Source organism: Opisthocomus hoazin, chromosome Z (assembly GCF_030867145.1).
Source record: "Opisthocomus hoazin isolate bOpiHoa1 chromosome Z, bOpiHoa1.hap1, whole genome shotgun sequence".
Classification (NCBI taxonomy): domain Eukaryota; kingdom Metazoa; phylum Chordata; class Aves; order Opisthocomiformes; family Opisthocomidae; genus Opisthocomus; species Opisthocomus hoazin.
The window spans coordinates 84,991,642-85,008,589 of record NC_134454.1 but is presented as its reverse complement, the minus strand read 5'-3'; the positions used below and the strand labels follow the sequence as shown (position 1 = coordinate 85,008,589).

At 36.9% G+C, this 16,948-nt stretch overlaps 1 protein-coding gene across 1 annotated transcript in view; it reads left to right on the top strand.

The window, feature by feature from the left end:
* The first annotated feature begins 11,451 nt into the window (after positions 1–11,451).
* RIT2 (Ras like without CAAX 2) overlaps positions 11,452–16,948 on the top strand; it is a 188,055-nt gene continuing 182,558 nt past the window's right edge. Inside the window, exon 1 of the mRNA XM_009941336.2 lies at positions 11,452–11,717. Coding sequence (XP_009939638.1) covers positions 11,615–11,717 — 103 coding nt within the window. The 5' untranslated portion in view covers positions 11,452–11,614. The remainder of the gene's footprint in view (positions 11,718–16,948) is intronic.

The window sequence follows — 16,948 nt, the reverse complement described above, 5'->3', positions numbered from 1 at the left end:
CTCATCTGGTGGTTAAGATACTGAGAGATTTTCTGGCAGTACTGATCTAAGAGTAGGCCTTCAGATGAGAGCATGAGTTACAACACTGTTATTGTGTGTGCTTTGCTAAAACCTTAAACAACATGATTACAAGAAGAGTTGTTGCTCAAGGAAAAATAAAGTATTCGTACACTTCTGACCAACTTACAGAAAAATGGAGGGCAGGTTACAACACAGAAAGAAAACGACCTTTCCAGATATGCTAGGAGGAGGAGGAAGTTCATTCTGGTACCATTAGAATGTGCAAGTCTTTAAAGTCATTTAAGAGTGAAAGAAAATACAAACTAGCGGAGCTGAAAGTCATTTCCATAAGAACAAAGGTGTGTGTGTTTATCTGAAATAACTCTTAAATTCTAATTAAAAACACATACAAGAAAATGATGCCTTGAAAAATAGTCTAAGTAAGAATAAGAGTTTGGCTTTCAAATTATATTTATTAAAATTCTTGTCCCAAAGATTGAAGGATATGCAAACAAAATAGAAATGTAACACAGAGTAGCCAGCTCAATGTTTGTAAAATGACAATATCATAAGGACTGTCCTGAGAGGATACTCAGGTAACAAAGGATTCCTGAAATCCGTTGAAGGATCTGGAAGAGGTACATTTTTCATCTGATGTGTTTCAGGGTCTTGGGTGGTTGCCAATATTCAAGAAGACTTTATAGTCTATAGTTAATAGGAAAAATATAAATTCCTCTGATCTCTTTGTTAGCCTCTGTCTAACATAGTGTTTGTGTACTCATTCCTATTAAAGATCCATTATTGTCTCAGCCTTTTGCTTTTTTTATATTGTCAAGGTTCCTCTACAGCAAACAGCGACAGCAAAACAAAGGAAGATAAATTTTTCGGTCTAGCCCTCTGCATGAATAACTGTAAGTATATTTCCCAGACACATTAGTGTCCATAGACAGCAAAAAGTCCGTACAAATGTCTTATGGGAATATGCAAAATTCTGTTTCTCTCCCAACTTCAGTCTAACACAGTTGTGATCTTCAGGGTTTTTGTGTCAGAATTCCGAATGTTCTGGTTTGGGCTGCGGCCGGCAACAAAAGCCCACGCGGCCGCCCCTCCCCCCACCGGGGTGCGGAGGAGAATGGAAACAAACAGGCAGAAACTGGTGGGTCGGGATAAGGGTAGTTTAACAGAACAGCAAACAAAGGGAACAGGAACAACGATACAGATAAGGAGAAAACACGACACAAACCGCACGACCCACAGAGCCGTTCTTCCAGACAGGACCGGCGCTGCGCGCTCCCGAGCCGCAAGTGAGTTCCTGCTGCGCCACCGCCCCCCACTGGAACCCAGCATGACGGCACATGGTATGTAATACCCGGCTCTGTTTGGCCAGGTTGGGGTTGGGTCAGCCTGCCTGGCTGTGCCCCTTCCTGGATTCTGGTGAAAATTTACCCTGTCCTGGCCAAACCCAGGACACTGAACCTGATCTTATGGAAGGAAAATGTATGTGGAACTTGAGACCTGACCAGATGTGGCTCCCGTTCAAGTTATCTTCATGAAAAAACTGGGCAGGGCATTTGTTCTACTACTTTTCTCTCACAGACTGGAAATCAAATGGATTCTCAATAATAACATTTTTACCTCTTGGAGCCCTGGAATAACATTACAATAAGAAAACGTGGCTGATGCTCCCATGAGGGTTTTAGTTCTTATGACAATGGAGTTTTCTTCTATGATTATAACCTGTTACAGAGGGATGGAACCCACCTTTCTAGAAAAGGCAGGGAATCTTTGGCAACAGGCTAGCCAGCCTGATGGGAAAGGCTTTAAACTGAAGGACTCAACTGATGAGGGTCAAAGTCACAATGCTCAAGCCATCTCATCCGGCTGGGGATTAGGTGTGGCTAATCAGAGCAGTGATAAATATTCTTCAGCTGTGTCACAAGCTGAGAAGCGAAAGATCCACCACCTTAAGGGTGGGCATGGACACAGCAGATCCTTTTGCACCCCTCCAGGGAAACCAGCATGCTGGAGTTCCTCTCTGAAACGTCTGTACACCAACGCACGCAGCATGGGCAATAAGCAGGAAGAATTAGAGATCTATGTGCAGTCGCAGGGCCATGATCTCATTGCAATTACAGAGACATGGTGGGACAGCTCACATGACTGGAATGCTGTCACAGATGGCTACACACTCTTCAGGAAAGACAGGCCAACAAAGCGAGGTGGTGGAGTTGCTCTATATGTGATGGAGCAACTGGAATGCATTGAGCTTTTCCTGGGGCGGATCAAGAAAGAGTCCAGAGCTTATGGGTTAGAATTCAGGGACAGGTTCATATGGGTGACATTATTGTGGGTGTGTACTACAGGCCACCTGACCAGGATGAGGAAAATCATGAGCCCTTCCAAGCCCTGCCATTCAGTCATTCTGTGATTCTGTGAAAATGATAAAATTTTATATCAGTTGCACGCATGTTTGGAAATAATATTTTAGGGTATCTTTCTAAGTCTTGTTTTGAAATACTCTGTTTTATTGTCCATATACGTGCTATTATGTATGAGTTTGTGTATATTGTTATCTGTACATTTGATTCTGAATTTAAAAAACATCAGAAGGAAAGTATATTAGTAGAGAATTTTGGACATAATAGGATAGAATTTGGGAGATAAATGTATTTGTTAGCATGTGAACTTCACTTGTCATCAAGATTGATACAGATGATGTATTTTGGACAGAGACATACGGTTCTTCATCTCAAAACTCTGAGCTCACTTGCCTAAAGGAATTTTGGTATGGGTCTAGACATAAGACACTTCATCTTTGAGTAAAGATGAATCAGGGAAAGCACTACCACAAAAACATTTTTTTTTCATAAAGTACTTGTATTTCCAGATATCTAGAGCTGGAAGTACTAGAGGCTTCTGTGAAATGTTAGGTCATTCAGAGCCAGACTGGGTAATTCTGGAAAAGAAACAAAAATTAACTTTGGTAAACACAGAGAAATAGTGGGACTTAATTTGAATGTGAAATTATCTTGTGTCAGCAGTGTGCCTACACAGAGACTTGTTGATTATACTGTTGCACTAACCAGCTTAGCTAACTTAAACTTCACAGGACTTAGCTCATTTGTAAGCTTTCTAAGTTGAAGTAAGACAAACATAAGGGGATTCAGCTTTCTGTAAAACCTCTACATCCCATCTACAGGCTTTATTAACTGTGGCCTTTTGAGGTGATCCTCACTTGTCAAGAGAAATATGCCCTCCTAAGAGCAGAAGATATTGGATTATGTAGTCTTTGTTGAAAGCACTTCAAGGAAATATGAAATATGTTATCTAGGTAACCAGTCTTTACAGTTTTGTTTCTTTATGTTAATGATGTAGCCCCGAATAACAGATTTAGGCTTTTCTTTGTCACTTCCCAGAGCTTGGATAACGATCACATGTCACAGAAGCAGGGCTAATTCGGGTGCTTTTTGCCTCACTTCAGACTATGTTTCTACCAATTTTGTAGGAATACCAGTGAATACTTTAGTGAAATATTGTCTTTGCTGAGTAGACAGAAGGATCTCTGTTTGTGAGTATCTGAAAAGTCTAATTTTGATGATCTCATTATGCTGCTGATAGCTGCAAGAAAGTCATCACTTAGTGAATTTAACCTCTTGATCAATTCAGTATGTTAATTTTCAGAGCTGTCTCATGACTTTGCCCTTATTCCTCCAGACCGTAAAAAGTTTTCTTTTCTTTGCAAACCAATGAAAATCACACCTGAAATGAAAACTGACATTAAAGCTTGGAACAAGAAAATTACTAAGCCACCTAATACACAATATTTTCTTGAATGATTTTTTAACAAATTTGACTCTGGTAAGGGATATCAGGTATTTCCAATACAAGGAACAGGGATTCTGATTTTGCACCAGTTTTCTGAATGAAACTTTGTTTGTTAAAGCGAAGCTTTTTAAAGTTAAACAGTCAGTGATACAATGAAGTCTACAGTGATGGATTTTTTTCATTCATAGTTAATAACATTATAAAATTACTGCACTGTTTTGTTTTTCATGCCATACAGAGGTTAGATTAGCACTTTTCCTAACACTTAAGCCTATTAATCTTATGATATTTTATAAAAATAGAATCTTTAAACTGATTAACAGATTAACTAGTGACAGACTGCAGTGTCCAGTGTCTTCAGTAGAAGCAGATCTTGAAACGCAGTAGAAGTCACAAGTGGAATATTTCGCACAATCGTAGAATCACAGAATGGTTTGTGTTGGAAGGCACCTTAAAGATCATCTAGTTCCAACCCCACCCCTGCCATGGGCAGGGACCTCTTCCACTAGATCAGGTTGTTTAAACCCCATCCAACCTAGCCTTGAACACTTCCAGGGAGAGGGCAGCCACAGCTTCTCTGGGCAGCCTGTGCCAGTGCCTCACCACACTCATAGAGATGAATTCTTCCTTGTATCTAATCTAAATCTACCCTCTTTTAGTCTAAAGCCATTAGACCTTGTGTTATCAAGTGCCCTTGTAACAAATGCCTCTCCAGCTTTCTTGTAGACTCTCTTCAGGTACTGAAAGGCTGCAACATATGTTTGTAATCTTTTATAACAAAATTCTATAAGAACTTTTCAAATAAATGAATCTACATACTTGCGTAGTTCATTATTCACTTGCTAGAGCTTAAATACAAGAGTTTATCTCAGATGTATAAAACACAGTGATATCTTTCATGTGGGATTCCTAGTGTTTTCAATGATATATTTACATATGACACTGGTGCCTTTAAACAGATTAGAAGCTATCAAAATAGGTAGATTCACAAGAATTCAAGCACAAGCATGAACAGAATGGCAACAGAAACTTCTAGTCAAGAACACATTGCACTACTACTTCTGAAAACAACAATATATATACATATATATTTGTATCATTTCTTGTGATCCATTATTCAGCCCATTAGGTAGCTGAGTCCAAGCCTCCATTACATAGGAAACGGTATGTCCAGGGGGAGAAGTAACTAATCAAAAGTCTGAATTTTCTTGAAGAAACCTTTCACTAGTGATTTTAAAGCAACTGACTCTGCTTTTCTTATTGTTTGTACAGCTGTTGAAAGTAACTATACACTTAAAAGGTTAATTGCAACAGATTTAAGAACCGCAGAAGTCCTTCTGTTCAGCCAACAGAACACCAATAAAAAATTTGATTGTTATAATAAGACTATCTCAGCATGGAAAATAATCCATGATACTACGAAAGTCTAGGTAAGAAAATTCATATTTATACTGTTTGATGTTTCATTGATGAAGTTGATGCTAGTCTCTGTAGGTTTACTTTTTATGGACAGCTAAGTGGAAAGCATCTTAATGACTGATAGCACATCAAATTTGAGAGTCTGTCTACTGTGGGTTTTTTGTTTTTTTCTTTTTTTCTGCTGATATACCTTCTGACATGGTTCAGTGTTAAACTTCATATGGTTGATGTGAAGTACAGGAAACTGTTTTCAAGTGCAAGGGCTTTTGGGATGCAGACATTATCATCATCTGTAAATGCCTTCAAGGTAACAGTCAAAATACGAGAATCTTCTTCTTTGTGACAATCACAACTGAAAGGGTGTTCTCTTTTCCAGAAACTAATATGACAAGGATGACTTGAAAAATAAGAGAGCAGCAAAAAGCTGTAAATTAGAAACTGACACAATCCTGGCAGATTATTAATTCATCACTGAGAACATTCAAATACAGATTAGAAAATATCAAAAAATTTACATCTGTTATTGTTGATTGCCTGTGTTTATTTTAAATATTCTAAGCTTTAAATGCACCCATAGTAGGCGCAAATCCATATTACATGAAGTCTTGAAACAATAATGTGGCCGGATTTGGAAAACACCCTTCAAAACAGGCAGTGGAGAGTCCTTGGGAACACAAAAAGCATAAAAGATTAATGAATGACTTATGAAAGAGAGGTGATGGGGTATGAAATTATAGAAAGAGACAGGAAGGCTGAGGAGAACAAGATTCTCTAAATTTATCTTGTTCATTTGATTCATTGTCTCACTATTCAAATATATGTTTGAAATGTTCACTATGCCTTTTTGTAATAGCTGTAGCAGGTATGATGCAACGTGGTAGTCTTGCTGTGTAATAAAGGACATTCAGGTTTCAAAGACATTTCTAATAGGATAGTGAGGCAATTTATTTCAGCATTTGAAAAACTGGGTAATTTCTTTCTCTGGAAGACTTTAAAGTAAGGTTAAGAAAATATTGTTCAAACTACTTAAAAGGATTTGTGAAACGGAACAGGGAGGAAAAACATGGTCTCTTCAGAGCTCTTCCAACATTTATTGTATAGTGTTTCATATTGTAGCTGTGCTTATATTTTTCCTTCCTAGCAAAAGCACTGGAAGGTGAATGAATTTAGAATAAACATATGGTTGTGCTCACAGAGAATACGTTTATGTGGAGTTAAGGCTGTGAGATCTTTAAGATTTGCACATTCTGAATACCAGTGTTGCATTTGAAAGTATAAAAGTCTTATCTATAAATGTAATTCAAATTCAACAGAAATCCGTAAATGACCTGCAATCATTAGTGTTTCTTCACAGTAAGATCATAAATCATTTGTGAAACCTTATTGGAAACCCAGAGAAAATAGCTTTTCCCTTTGATGCACTTTAGGACATGACTTCCAATGTTTCTGTTCTGTAAGAAGTTAGTAAGAAATTGTAAAGTTAACACTACTTGAATGTTCTCAATAATGTGCTAAACTGCCCCTGTTTCTCAAAGCTTTGTTTAGCAAGGACAGTATTAGTTGCATCGTTTGACCTATTTGATAAGCAAAGGAAAGGTGTTTCTCAGGGCGAATCTCCCTACTTTGACAAGACCAAAACCACAATGCACCTTTATTTTATGGACTCTGAAGCTGTTTCACATTTTCTGTTAATAGTCTTGTGTCTTTTCTCCTTTCATTTGCTTTTGCCACTCAACCTACTAACAAGGCCTAGATTAAAATGCATCGCAGTAGAGGCAGGGATCAGTATGCTGTCTGACACTAGGGACAGAAATAAGAATTTCAGAAGAAAAGACATAAGTCTTAACAGCTTGAGCTGAAGATCCAGCTTCGAGGTGGGAGGTTGTCAAGTGTCCTATCAATTATACTATATGCGACACACAGAGTCATCCTACAGACGAGTAATTTGGAGGATGTAAAAAGGATGGGAATTACCCAAGGAAGTCAGGGTGCCTGTGGCAGATGGGTGACTAAACCACTGGATATTTGTAGTAAGAATCTGAATTAAAAAAATGCAGAGCTGCTTCTGTAGTGTGTTGGAGGTCCCTTAACAATATCATTCAGAGGTGCTCAGCATATTTTAGAAAAACCATGTCAAATCTGTTAATGTAAAATTGAAGTTTCAATTTTTTTACATCCCCTAATGATTACTTTAGTATGCTAGCTTTACTCAGAATTGATCAAGTTAAGCTAGTGTGCTAAATGTATTTTTTGCTCAGAAGCAGGTTGAAGCAGTTCTCCTGTGCTGTGCAATGGTTTCTGCATTAGCACTCTTCTCATAGCAGCGCTTCAGCAATTCAGTAAGGTGGACTTACAAGTCTTTTTGTGAAGGATGCTTTTTACTATTCCTGTTCTGCTGTACCTAATCTGCAAACGTGGGGGACAAAAGAGTGGTCAGTGTTTCCATAATGGCGTGGACCCCAGTGGGCTCATGCATATCTGCTTATTATTAAGTGGTTCACATGCCTTTAACCCACCACTTAATGGAGCAGAAATCAGTCAAGATTTGCATTTTGCTTGCTATTCAAGTTTTTAAACTCATGAGCTCCCTACCTAATGACAAGAATATTTATCCAGGTTAATTTATAAAATCTCCTCAACATAAAGTGCTCTAGGAAATCATTTCAGAACATTTACATGTTGTATTAACACCTCATCATTTTATTCAACACCCCTCAGAGTAAGTGGAGATGTAGTATGAATGGAATGTGTTTTCTAACGGCATTTTGTCTAGAAAAAGATGATCTACTTCTCTTTTAACATATCTTTCTCTATGTTGTCGTTTGCTTAAGACCTAAATATCCTTGAGAATCTGAGCATACAGCTATTTCTATATTAACCGAAAAAATATGAATTCAAACAAAGCAGTTGTTAGATTTTGACTACTGAATAGTTTCAGTTGTTTGCTATATTTTGCAGTGAATTTGAATAGAACATTAAAAAAACAGAAAAAAAACCCAGCAGGTTTACTGTATAGTCACAAGCACTATGTAAACAGTGATGGAGTCCAAATTTGATAAATAAATTATTCATTATAGGCTAGTATCACACTTTTTTCCCACTTTTGCAGTTGTTCTTGTTTGCTTGAGGACAGTTTTCTATGAATTTACATCAAGATAAATGTGTCCTTTAAGCAGAAAAAAAAAAGATCAAATGATGAGGTAGAATTTGTTGTGGAATAACTCACTCATTGTAAAAACTTGTATCTCAGGTCCGATTGTTGTGTTTTGTACTGTTTCTTTCTGTTGTCCATAAAGCATTTATCCTGGTGCTTCTGTTGCTTATTTTCCTCTGTCCTTAAGTGTTGGAGCCAAGTCATTTCAAATCATCTCCCTAGTAATTTTGTTGGCAGCAGACTAAAAGCAAAACCTTGTGCTTTCTGCTCATGTGGGAGAAGGAAGACTAACAGAAGTTATCGTAAATGGGAATGAAGCTAAATACTTGTCCTCCACTACTGAATTGAATGAAATTCCAACAGGGTAGGTTTTTTGTCAATAGGAAGTTACGATGAAAAACAAGTAGAACAAGCCCTGCATTATAAATGGGAATATAGTATCATCTTTTTAGGCTCTGGAAAAGCCTCTTTCAAAGTTAGGAGGATATGTTTGTTCAAATGTTTATGTAATGTAACAGTACCTATTAAACTGAAGTTTAATAAACTTAAATCTTTGTCTTTAAAGCAGGTATTTTAAATGGTTAATTCTCAATCCATAAGTAAAAATATTTAATTCCACTCTTTCAGACATAAACTTGTCTTCATTTTTCTAGATTTTATTAAAAGATGAGGAAATGGTTTTCCATTCAGTTCTGTCATCTTCTGCTTCCTTCTCTGACATAATTCTTTTTTGTGTCCTCTTCCATTTTTTACATGCATTCACCACTTTCCGGCCCTAAACAAAAGGAAAAAAATGGCTTGCCGCTTTTCTCTGGCATGCAGTAACAGCAGGAGAGAAATCTTGGCTAATTCTTATGCGTTACATACTCACAATTTTAACTATTATTTTTTGGAATGTATTTTTTTAGCTTGTGTTTTGAGTCGTGCCCACAGCCACCCCCTCTCCTGACATTTTAATGTCAGGCAAATCTTACTGACAGCTATGGGGTTAGAAGATTCTGAGGAGGAGGTAGTATGTTGATGGGAGATCTCCAGGAAAATCCAGCTGTTCTAAGCACTGCTTTTGGTATCATTATTAACTTTATCCAATATATCAATGCTGAGCAGTTGAAAATTATTTTAATGAAAATGGAGTTCTAATCACAAAAGGGATTTATTGACCTACCTGTCTCATTCTGATGAAGTTCAATATTTAGACATCACATCATTACATTCAGAATTTCTTCCTTAAGTCTTATTTTATACTGGAAGACCAATCCTTCTGAATTCTGAGGTTTGCATCCAGGTATCAATATAGCCACCCAGCCCTGACAGGGCACAGCTGCTCACAGCATGATTGTTACAGAAATCCTGTATGACAACAGTAGCAGATCCTGATTCTGGAGGAGTTCTCGGAACACAGTGTCTTTCCCTCTACTCTCTTTTTCTGTGTAGCTGAAAACAGACCATCATACTTTGATTCTTCAGTGTTTTCCCAGGACCTCTTGGTGTGAGTCCTGAGTACTGCTTAAGCAAGAATTAGTGACTTCAGTAATCCACAAAGGATTTTGTGTTACTCCATATTCAATTTTTTATTCGTTACAAGTTCATTCCTACTGCCCAAAACATCATGTGGCAAGAAGTTCCTTGTCAGCCATGACTCTTACAAGTACTTTGGTTTTGCACCCAGCTACTGTCTGATTCATCTGATGTTTCCCAATTATTATACTGACAGGGAACCTGATTATTCATGTTCTGTTCACCTTCTCCATTCTAATTATAATGCCATTATCGTACCTATGTGTCTCATCTCTTTAACAATGTGTTTTCTTAGTCCATTTACTCTCTCTCATACATGTGCCCTTCTATACCTTTTCCTCTCCTTCCTATTTTTCTTTCGGTAATGTTCCCAATCAGACTATGATTTTGGTTTTTTTTCTTTCCCTTTCAACTTTTGATTGTATATTGCTGTGTAAGGCAGTATGTCTACTCTGAGGAGTGGACAGATGAAGGTGTCTGACTTTCGAGATAAGTTACTAGTTGCCTCTCCTGCTTCCATTTCCCTATCTCCTTAATAATTCTGCCTGTCACGAAAGCCCAGCGCTTTTCAATGGAGAGCAAGTTTTTGCCTTCCACCCCTTTTGCAGTAGATACTTTTTGCTCCTCAAAAATACTGCAAAACAATTAAAACTAGGCATATATCTTATTACTTACCACGTTCTTTAGATACACTAGGTCTGTTAAAGACATCATCAGAAATCAGTAAACAGCTGGAGTCTTTTGTTGTAAATTTTCACTGAATAATTCTAATGGGAGATTTTCACACTGGATGTCATTCAAAAATGTTTTGCTTTATTCTTTTATTTGGGCTGACTAGGTTGGTAAGATAAATCGATTCATATTAGTATTAAATATTTACAACCACTTTTTTTTCTTCTTTGCTCACATTGATATTTTCTGGATGAATAGACCTTTCCCCCTCCCTTGAGTCCCAATCTCCTTCTGAAAATCTGCATGGGGAAAAAATAAAACAACTAATAAATTTTTTTTTTCAAAATACTTCATTTATTTCTGCAAATAATTGATGCACACTGAACTAAAATAGAATTGATCTGGGGGCAAACTCAATCGTAGAGAGCTTCTCTGCTTTACAGTAGGTTTCAGGAAGAACAAAGACTCTTAAATTTTTTTGCTTATTTCACTTCTAATAGTAATAAATGTAAATCTAGCAAATTCCAGGAAGATAGGATAAATATTTTACTCCAAGGTGGCAAAGAGGTTGTCTAGTCTCAGTCTGTTTTAGTATTGTTTAAGATTCGAGCAAGTGCTACATGGAATAACAAGCATCATGATTAAGAAATGTGATCCTTTTTCTTTTTCTGGAGGCTCTGCTTAGTTTGATTCCAAGGGCACAGCAACACCCAGAGGTACCAGGGCTTCTGAGCCTCACAAGACTGTTTCTGTCCAGGAAGAGAAACACAGAGAATGATACAGAGCTGGGAGGGGGCAGAGAGAGATTTTTTATTGGAAGCTGTTAAAGTCGTTGCTATGAGACCTTCTGCAGCTAACACAGGCACAGTAGCGAGTGCGACGCTGATAAATCATACCTCTTGCATTATACCTTTCCTTTCAGCTTTTTTTTTTCCTAACACAGCTTTTATGGTTGTTTAAGATTAGAGAAAGCACCTGTCAGTTGCTTTTTCTTCCCTTTTGCTCCCTTCTTCTGCCTTGTGCAGGATGGAGCTAGAAAATGAAATGATCAGCTCCTCCAGCAATTCCTCAGCAGGATCCAGAGAGTACAAGGTGGTGATGCTAGGAGCAGGGGGAGTTGGCAAAAGCGGTAAGTTTGAGCAATAGCATTTTGGGGGAGAAAGGGTGAACTGGGATTCTAAAGTTCACAGAACAAGAATGTTGTTTAATGAGGGTTTCGTCCCTCTTTCTCTTGCACATGGCTTGGATAAAAGACTCTATAATTTGTGACTGGGACAATGAGTCAGCTTATTTTGTTACAGAATGAAATGTTATAAGCCTTTTCAACTGGATATTTTTGTAAAACTAACCTTGGCTCCATTGTGTGTGAGGAAAGAGTGGACAGCTTGCTGCTGTTAAAGTAACAGCAAGCGGTCATGTGGCTCTGACACTTGGTGAGGGGTGACAGTTTGACGGTTAGAGTGGATGTAACTTTGTTGGCCTGCCGGTCCTTGTGCCCAGGCAGAAATGAAATTAACTGCAAATGCAGCTGTATAGTGCAAAGTGTGGAGGATTCCCACAGCAACCCTGTTTTCTTCCCCACATTGTCTTTTGAATTTTTTGCTGAGTGTCATTATGGCTCAACTGGTAAAAGTCTCCTCTCCTGTCCGGACAGTTACAGAATGCATGTCTGAGTCTCACTCCAGGCGATATGGTAGATTTGCAGCATATTTTATTATCACTGTCCAGTGCTGGCAAGATATGCTAGTGTGTGACAATGGTATCTCTTCAGAGGGCTATTATTTTCTCTGGATAATGTTTTATTTTTCACAGATATTACCACCTTTGATTTATTCTGCCTGACACTAGCGTTCTCAGTTCTTAAAAAGACTTTGCTGAAAGTGCAGTGCTTGTCTCGGCAGCCAATGTATTGAGCTGGCCACACAACAAGCATTTGATTACATCTTCAAAAGAAAAAGAGAAGAAGAAAACAAACAACAAAAAACCACAATATAATATATGCAGGCTAGATTCCAAAGGATTTCAGGATAGATAAGCTGTGAAACTAAACTGTAATAATTGTATAGATCAAATAAGTTTTATTTCTTATTCAAACAACAAGACAAGATTATAGACACAAAACCTATTGGAAGTGGATATGATTTCTTCTCTATATCCATAATTTCTGTTTTCTTGTTATCTTTAGCTTCAACTTCAGTGGCACATCTTTCAACGAAAGCCATTTGCCATCAGTGTTGCTTAACCAAGCAAAAAATTCTTGCACAGATGTTATGCAGTGATCACTATATAAAATGGGAAAGTAGGAAAGAATGCTTATCTCAGAGTAACTTTCTGCAATTTCAGATTATTGTTTCCGTGGTAAAGCCGGTATCCAGGATGTCTCAGCTGGAACTTCCAGTAAATTGTCACTTTTCTTTCTTTTTTTTTTTTTTCTAAGTGCATCCAAAAGATGGCAGCAATTTTTCCCAAAAATATTACTGCAAGAACAATGTAATTTTGAAGACTCATTCACCAAAAGAAAAGATAATACAAACTATACCGTATTCATAGTCTAACTGGATCATAAAAGCCAAATTTTATATACACATTGAGGCAATTTTAGCGTTTCTGTTTACTACTAGAGAAGTGTTTTAAAGCACAAATAAAAATTATTCAAATCTCCTTATTCAGAAAATATTAGCTGTTGATTTCATGGCAATAAAACCTTCAAATCTGTGGATTACAGAAGGTAAAGATACTTCTCCAAAGTTGAGGACCACATAATCATTCAAGAAGAAATAGGTCTCTGTGTGGTCTAGAGAAATAAAATTAAGATGAAATGTATAGTTATGACATTCACTGGGATTAATGAAAACCTTCTGTTATTTTCACAGAAGTGAAACTTCTGGGGGAAAAAACAGCAACTGAGAATTAAGAGACTAGAAGAAAGGAGGTGGACAATTCATAATTTACTATGAACTTCAAATGTGGAATGGGCATGAAATGTTTAAGTAGAATACTGGGAGTTGGTTCAACTGACAGAATTCTGACAGAGATAAGGAAAAACTGATGTCATCCCATAAATCATGAATTCATTCTGGCTCTTGTGTAAAGAGGATTAATTTACACTGGATTAAAAGCAGAAAAAGGCCTGAATGACTATTTTCATTCTCCAAGATCATATCTGCTTTCCTCTAATGACCTAGATTCTCTTTGTCTAGGAAATCACTAATTTAACCATAAAAAAGAGTCAGGGTAGAATAAGGATCAAAGATTAAAAAAAAGTTCCATTTCCAATTTAGAGTATGACAGACAAATGATATGAGGGGTGAAGTATTGACAGTATCCTGGCTTCTTTCCCCTTATTCTCCGTTCTTCTCCTATTTTAAGTCATGGTAAAAGCAGTAACAGCAGAGGTGAAGTTGCCGAGTGGGAAACCTGTTTTGGATTAAAACCTTCTGATTCCTCATTTTCTTCAATATTAAATAATACAGGTTTAGAAACAATTTTCCTTAAGAAGCAAGCTGTGGAAATAGTAGATGATTTGTTTTTGCTTTAGTCATAGTCCATTTCTTGAGATGCTCTGGGCATTTTAATCTTCGGTTTCCAGCCCTCTTCTGCTTTCTTATTGTGTCACTTCGTACTGTATGTATGGAGGTCTTTGCATTGAAAGTTGCATGCTCATTACAAGGGGCTGAGGGTGGTGACTGTGCAGGTGGACAGGGATGAATGAGTAAGAAGACACCCGCAATGGGTGTTCTTTTGATGTTGGTGTTTAAAGAGCATCTGCTTTGTGTTGTCAGGCTTATCTCTTCAGTTCTGTGCTCCAAGATGGCACACAATCCAGGAACATAAACAACCTACTGTTATTTGGGCTATTCAATGTAGCAGAAATGTCACAAGACTAGGTAACAGAAGATAAACTCAGCACATCCAAGTCTGATACCCATCACATTCAGAGTAATGATGTGTAAACTGCAAGTGGTTTAAGAATTATTACTTAAGCATCCTCACATTTCAAAATCAGTGCCAGTAAAGAAGAAAAAAATCTGCCACTATTTTATAGGAGTAAAAAACACCATCCTAAAAACCAGAATTTGAAACAAACACATAATAACGATGTTTAATTAAAAAGTACGAAGTTATATGTAAATTTTCCTAGGAATTCATTTTAGTACCATAATTATAAATTCACTAGAATGGATTATCCCTTCTTAGACTTCCAAAAATAGAACTCTTTTGGTTTTGAGAGCAATAAGCTAATTTATTGCTTTGTGTAGGTTGTGTCTGACATCAAGAACAGCTATACACTCTGCTGCAAATTCAGACAAAAATTAGGCTAGCACTAGGAATTTAACTGTAATTAAATAAAACAAAATAGAAGTAACTTTTTACTGACTCTTATCTGAATATAGTCCATACTGAAATTACACATTTCTAATGTTAGTTAAGTTTAATTTACAAAATATTTTGACACTTGGTCTTTTCTGGTTCAGTCACAAATCTTGGATCTGCTCAGTAACATTCAAGCCTACCTCAAGTTGCCTGAGGTAGGGTGCAAAATGCAAGAATCTTGATGTTTTTGAAATAGGTTTTGCTTGCAAATACCTTCAGAGATCTATATCTAGACAGAGAACCTGGTACTTTCGATGTTCCTAGTCTGATGCAGTTCGCACCTCTGGGTTTATCTCTGTTTTTCCGTGTACCAAAAATTATACACAAAAGCCCTCTAAATCCTGAGTCCGTGCATTACTGGTTTATATTTAGCAAATTAATTACACTAATAATAAGAATTATCTGCAGCACATTCTTCAAAATGTTAGCCACAATTAACTAAGTGGTTGTACAGCGACTAGCAAAAAGAACAAATAAACTGATGTACCTGTGCAACAGAATAAAATAGAAACCCTCTGTCTCATGAAAAATTGTTTTTATCTAGGCATACTTCAAACGCTGATCAGATTACATGATAATCTAACTTGACATGTATCTTCTTGGTTGAATGAACATGTTATTCTAGTTTGTTGTTTGTTCCCTAATTCTGATTAAAGCTGATCTCTTTAAGGGTGAAAATGATCTACTGTTATTCCTGATAAATGGAATTACATGTTTATCCACAGAATGGGTGTATCATAGATGGAAAGTAAATTTCATGCTATCTGTCCTGTGAGATTTCCATTTCAGATGAGAAAAGTAATTTTTCAAAAACTCAAAAAATAATACATATTTGTTGCTAGTAAGTTATTTTTTCAATTTTACAGAAAATATGAATATTTAAAGATTTATTTCTCAGACTGACTGCCAGATTATTTATTGTCACCTTACAAAAATTGAAGGGATTTTCAGATAATTACCACAGGACTTGTGTAAAATTGATATATTTTTAGTTTTCATGTGTAGGTTTGGAAAAAATTTACGTACATATTTCCAGGATTTAATCTTGAAAAATTAAAAAAGAGTGGAAAAAAAGAATTAAGAAAATATTCTCTTAGGATTGTTAGAGGAAAAGTATGAAGAAATGCGTTTCTTGGCCTGACCTGCTCAGGGAAGGCATGCTTACCCCACTGATTTCCTTAATTATTTTTGCCAGTGTTACACAAATTCTGCATTTGTACAGATACAGGTGACTTATCCAATTAATTTCAGGATTATATATACAAACCAAGTTCAAAAATGTGTCTGTTCTTTCATCATCCTCTGTCTGCAAAAAAGTTACTTTGGATTTTTAGGGCCAATTATTAGACCCTGGGAATTTCAAGGAAATATTTGATTATACTTCTTCAAATGAAGAAAAAAGAACTTAAAAAAGAGAAGGAAGGAAGGAAGGAAGGAAGGAAGGAAGGAAGGAAGGAAGGAAGGAAGGAAGGAAGGAAGGAAGGAAGGAAGGAAGGAAGGAAGGAAGGAAGGAAGGAAGGAAGGAAGGAAGGAAGGAAGGAAGGAAGGAAGGAAGGAAGGAAATCTACTTGTTGATCAGAGAAAAACTTCCTTGATTTGTAATAGTTGTGAAAGCATAAGGATATCGTTCAGTCAAAATGATATATACGTTTCCTTGGTAATTTCATAGTACTGACTGTAGCTTGCAATCAGCGATGACCTGATGTGAGATGTCAGTGTAAGACTAGGAAAGGAAGAGAGGAGACAGCACAATGCTAACAGTGGCACAGTCCAAAAGACAAAGTAATACTTCTTGGCAATTATGTATCCATGGAGAATAAATCCTAGTTGAACACTGTGAGTTCATGTCTGGGATGCTGTAAAATGAATTACAGTCATAGTTTTACTGAATTACAAATGTTATATGCAGATTAATGGTGGTGTATGTTGTATTTTCTCCATGAAGAAAATACAAAACATTTTAGAGAAGGACAAACAATGCCAGAC